Source organism: Nansenia antarctica (genome assembly GCF_963989245.1).
Source record: "Nansenia antarctica genome assembly, chromosome: 17".
In the NCBI taxonomy this organism is placed as follows: Eukaryota; Metazoa; Chordata; class Actinopteri; order Argentiniformes; family Microstomatidae; genus Nansenia; species Nansenia antarctica.
The window spans coordinates 3,312,735-3,317,949 of record NC_137687.1 but is presented as its reverse complement, the minus strand read 5'-3'; the positions used below and the strand labels follow the sequence as shown (position 1 = coordinate 3,317,949).

At 42.8% G+C, this 5,215-nt stretch overlaps 1 protein-coding gene across 1 annotated transcript in view; it reads right to left on the bottom strand.

The window, feature by feature from the left end:
- Positions 1-472: 472 nt before the first annotated feature.
- gmpr2 (guanosine monophosphate reductase 2) overlaps positions 473-5,215 on the bottom strand; it is a 9,172-nt gene continuing 4,429 nt past the window's right edge. The window contains exons 6-10 of the mRNA XM_080547571.1: positions 5,188-5,215; positions 3,723-3,829; positions 3,159-3,201; positions 2,859-3,018; positions 473-2,171 (exon numbers count right to left, since the gene is read on the bottom strand). The exon at positions 5,188-5,215 is cut by the window's right edge and continues 54 nt beyond it. Of these exons, the coding sequence (XP_080403697.1) occupies positions 1,982-2,171; positions 2,859-3,018; positions 3,159-3,201; positions 3,723-3,829; positions 5,188-5,215 (528 nt within the window). The 3' untranslated portion in view covers positions 473-1,981. The remainder of the gene's footprint in view (positions 2,172-2,858; positions 3,019-3,158; positions 3,202-3,722; positions 3,830-5,187) is intronic.

Sequence of the window (5,215 nt, the reverse complement as noted above, 5' to 3'; positions counted from 1 at the left end):
ACAACATTCTAGACCATGTTTATTATACAAACATAGCTGAGAGCTACAAAGCCATCCCCCTCCCCCACCTGGGACAACCTGATCTCTTTGTTCCTACTCCCCAAGTACACACCACTCATTAAACGTGTGAAACCGACAGTGAGGAGGACAGTTATCTGGCCAGAGCAGGGTAACAGCATAAAGTGTGCCCTTCAATACATTTGTTTTTGCTTGTGTACAAAAAAAAAAATAGGCTATGATGTGTATGTGTTACGGTACATGTGGGAATACGGTACATGTGGGAAAGGGTTAGGTGCTACGTCGACTTGGTACATGCTGGCATGTCTAACCCTAACCCTAATCCTACCCCTAACCCTAACCGTAGCACCTAACCCTAACCCTAGTTTTCCCACATGTACCGTAACATATGCATCATCAAGTGTAATATCAACATTTCATGTTAAAGTGAATAGTAAAGAACACATCATATGGAATGCTCTTTATTGGTAAGACTGAAACAAAACCAAAGACGTGGAAACTTAAACTGCATAAAACATGTACTAGAAGCAATAGACATAATGGGAACATCCTTGATAACACTGTCTTCAATACCTCACTAAGTAAAGTCATTGCCACCATGGAGATTAGAATAGTTTGTTATGTCATATATTATGATGCATATACAGTGACAGTGCTCTTGTAAAGTAACTGAATAGACTGTAAAGTACAACAATGTGAAATACTGATTGCGTGAAGAGTCTAAATAATTGGCACAGTTGAAATGTTACAGTATTAGCAGAGGAAACTCTCAAACCTGCCCATTTCTATCATCAAATACAACAGCAGACATTTATCAGTCAGTGATGATGTCGATGTCTTGAAGTGGACTTCAGTTCAGAGTTCAGACCTATAACTCCAGTTACTAACTGTATGTCAGTTATCTGACTGAACGCAACCACTGCCTGTCCTGGTAAGAGACTGCTAGGAGGGAGGTTCAACATGTACTTCCTGTTTCTAGATACGTCCACAGTTCCAGCCTGGCACTAATGTATACATACTGAATATCCTTTGGCCTTGTAGGTAGTTTCCCCTCTACAAACAGTGAGACTGTTTTCTGTTAGCAGTAGCATTCATCATGTTCCTTCTTGCGTCAATATTTGGTCCATGTGAGAATAACAGAGTACACTGACCCCTGGTATGAATGGAATGGATGGATATGGACTGGAATATCATATCCAAAAATGTGTATTATTAAAGTGCAAAATGTAAGTGAAGGAGAATATAACATCTCCTATACACTTGGTCATTCTGATTATATTCAATCTATTGTCTAAAAACGAAATTAAGACCTGCTATAATGTGGGTTTAAAGTTACAAGGCCATAATATCTACAAAGTACACAGTGACATGTCCATACTGTATATGGCATATGGCTTTCATGACAGCATGGCGGTGAAATGCCTGGAAACAATGAATTGCATAGATGTGTTAAAAAGAAGACGATAACGATTTTAAGAAAGAGCTAAAATGGAATGATAGAATGATAGAAGAGCTAAAATGGAATGGGAGTGAGAAAATGTGGTCAAAATGTGGTCAGTGATGACATGAGACCCCAGAAAAAACCTCTAGACAGAAACAGTACATCAAATAACATCTTGAGGTACCACAGGTAACCTAGAGCTGAGGCCTCCGTTCACACACTACCAAGAAAGAACAGTTCTAAAACAAGTTTAAACTTTCATAAAAAGGTAATGGCCTTCTGCCCTTGATAGTTTCTAACTAAACCATCAGTAATATTCTTACTTGCATGTCGCAAATTGGAATACAAACTGTAGATGTAAATGTATGTATGTATGTGTGTGTGTGTGTGTGTTTTCATGGGAGACAGAGAACAGTATCCATGTAACAGACCGGTCAAACAGCATAACACAACCTAACCCTAACCCTAACACAACCTTCTCCTCTTGGCCTTGTTAGGCCCGGGACCAAGCCTGGGAGTCGCCTAGTTGTCGTTGCCGAAGACGGTGTTGAGCTGCTGGGTGACCCTGATGAAGGTGGTCCTGCGGCTCAGCTCCTTGAGTTTGGCAGCGCCCACGTAGGTGCAGGTGGAGCGAACGCCACCCAGGACGTCTCGCACCGTCACCTCCACATCACCTTTATAGGCCACCTCCACCGTCTTCCCCTCAGAGGCTCTGGGAGGGGGGGGGACAGAGGAGAGGAACGTGTCAGTGACCTCCTCCTCTCCTAACCTGACTTCAACCTAGAGAGTCCCGAATCTGTCATCCAACTTTCACCAACAACTCTTCCACCTAAATTAAATGGTTGTAAAACATTTTCTCCTTGGAACGTTTTCTCCCCCTCCCTGCATTTATGTATTCAGTTAAACATTTTTATTTTTTATTGTTTTTATTTTAACACTTCGTGACGTTAGAATTATAAGGTTCTATCTCCATTTTTGTCAAAATTGAGTTTTTTACATAATCTGATCCATTAGGTGTTTATTAATGCCTGTGTGGTGTTATTTTAAAATGTTGACATTTTTGAGTTAGTAATTCATAAAATACAACGGTTCCATCTCACAAAACATAATGGAATGTAAAAACGTTGACGCTCAATATCTCTGAACTGCCCTAAACGGAGATAGAACCTTATCATTCTAAACGGAGATAGAACCTTATCATTCTAAACGGAGATAGAACCTTATCATTCTAAACGGAGATAGAACCTTATCATTCTAAACGGAGATAGAACCTTATCATTCTAAACGGAGATAGAACCTTCTCATTCTAAACTCACGACTTGTCATAACCAGCTACTACCAGTAATAACACATCTTTACCCCCTAGTTTCACGGTAGCGGCCTCTGTCATATAGCTAACCTGTACTCCGCCACTCCTCCGGCATGTCTCTTCATGGCCGTGTCAGAGCTCATGCCGTAGAACAGCTTGTACTTCTTGCCGTTCTTCTCGATCATCTCACCCCCACTCTCGGTGTGGCCGGCCAACATTCCGCCCAGCATCACAAAGTCCGCCCCCGCGCCTGCCGGTCACACAGCAGCACAGCCAATCAAATACCCAGGTCAGACACTTTGTATTCGATAAATGGTTTGTAATATCAAGTATTGGGTGTTTTGAATAGGTAAGTAAGTAAGGCACTTAAATGACTACAACAAAACTCACCAAAGGCCTTTGAGACATCACCTGGGCAAGTGCATCCACCATCCTTGATAAGGGAGAGAGAAAATATATGTTTTGGATTAAGATACTGTCCGTAAGTGTGTGTGTGTGTGTGTGTGTGTGTGTGTGTGTGTGTGTGTGTGTGTGCATGTGCAAAACTTCCTTGCACTCAATGGTCTTTAATGAAGCTGATCACATTTTTTAAACAGTCATAATTCTACCAGTACTGCATTTTCTCTGCATTTTTCAATCTCGTGTCGCCTCCTCCACTCCATCTTAGTGTCACCCAGTGTGTGGGGGTGGGAGTCCGAGCTCCTACCCACCCAGAGAACCAGATAAGAACACACATCCACCCACAGAACCAGATAAGAACACACATTCTCAGGGTCACAGAGAAACACCAGCTCCTGAAAAGCAAGCCACACTGACCTTGCTAACACAGATGTACAGGAGGATATCAATAGCTATATGACACACAGTGCAGGGTATCAACCCTTTATGAAGACAGTGTATGTGTACATTTGTATCTTTGTGTATAAGTATAATGAGGCATAAATAGAGGCTCACAGAGATGATATGTCCACCAAGGCCATGGGCTGCGTCTGCACACTCGATGACGGCACTCAGCTGGGGGTAGCCCACCCCGGTCTTCTTACGCGTGGTGCAGACAGAGCCTACAGATGAAGAGACACACAGACAGGTCAGCTGAGCAACTGCTCCTGGAGGTCCCCAGGACTAAATTAAAAACTAGAGGGGACAGAGCCTTCTCTAAGGCCGCCCCTAGGCTCTGGAATAGTCTCCCCCTCCACATCAGAGCCGCCGAGAGCATTGAGGCTTTAAAAAAACTAGTCAAAACACATATTTTCTCCCTGGCCTTTGACCTGAGGTGAGCCTGCCTTCCCGACACTGCACTCTTTGCACTTTTATTTGTACTGCATCTTGCTTTTAGTGTATTTTTCTATTTTGTCAGTTTTTTCTTTTTTTACAAAATCTGTATCCCTTTTATCTTGTTTTTCTCTTTATATTTGATCTGTTAAGCACTTTGGGCGGCTCTTGTCGTTGTACATTTTGTGCTCTATAAATAAACGTTACTTACTTACTTACAGTCAGAGATCAGCAGCCTGATCCCACAAACAATTGTGTTTATTCTATCAAAGATGAAAGACCGATGGATGACCGAAGGCTTGCGCAATAAAACATCGATTTTTGAACAGTTTTGAGTGTGCGGATGCTGGTTCTTTTCATTCCATTTGATACTCTTCAGCTCCAGCACCTCAGCTAAGTCTGATTACGGATGCGCGGTGGTATTTTCACCATTTATTGTATCATACAAATACTATGGGGGAAATCTGTATATTGTGTTATTTTGTGGGATAAAAAAAATAAAATAAAACAATCTCTGTGCTGTCTCTGTTAACTGTGCTGTGAGCAGTAACCTGGGGACAAGGTTAGTTGTTGAAGGACCCCTGCTTATCTCTGATGCACAAACACCATAATCTCAGGTCCATATCTCAGGTCCACCATATCACAGTCCTCTCTCTCTCTCTCTCTCTCTCTCTCTCTCTCTCTCTCTCTCTCTCTCTCTCTCTCTCTCTCTCTCTCTCTCTCTCTCTCTCTCTCTCTCTCTCTCTCTCTCTCTCTCTCTCTCTCTCTCTCTCTCTCTCTCTCTCTCTCTCTCTCTCTCTCTCTCTCTCTCTCTCTCTCTCTCTCTCTCTCTCTCTCTCTCTCTCTCTCTCTCTCTCTCTCTCTCTCTCTCTCTCTCTCTCTCTCTCTCTCTCTCTCTCTCTCTCTCTCTCTCTCTCTCTCTCTCTCTCTCTCTCTCTCTCTCTCTCTCTCTCTCTCTCTCTCTCTCTCTCTCTCTCTCTCTCTCTCTCTCTCTCTCTCTCTCTCTCTCTCTCTCTCTCTCTCTCTCTCTCTCTCTCTCTCTCTCTCTCTCTCTCTCTCTCTCTCTCTCTCTCTCTCTCTACCGTATTTCATATTTTGTAGCATGTAAGCAGTGGGTCCACACTGTATTTATGCCCAGTTAGATCACCTGGTCCGATGCCTACTTTGATGATGTC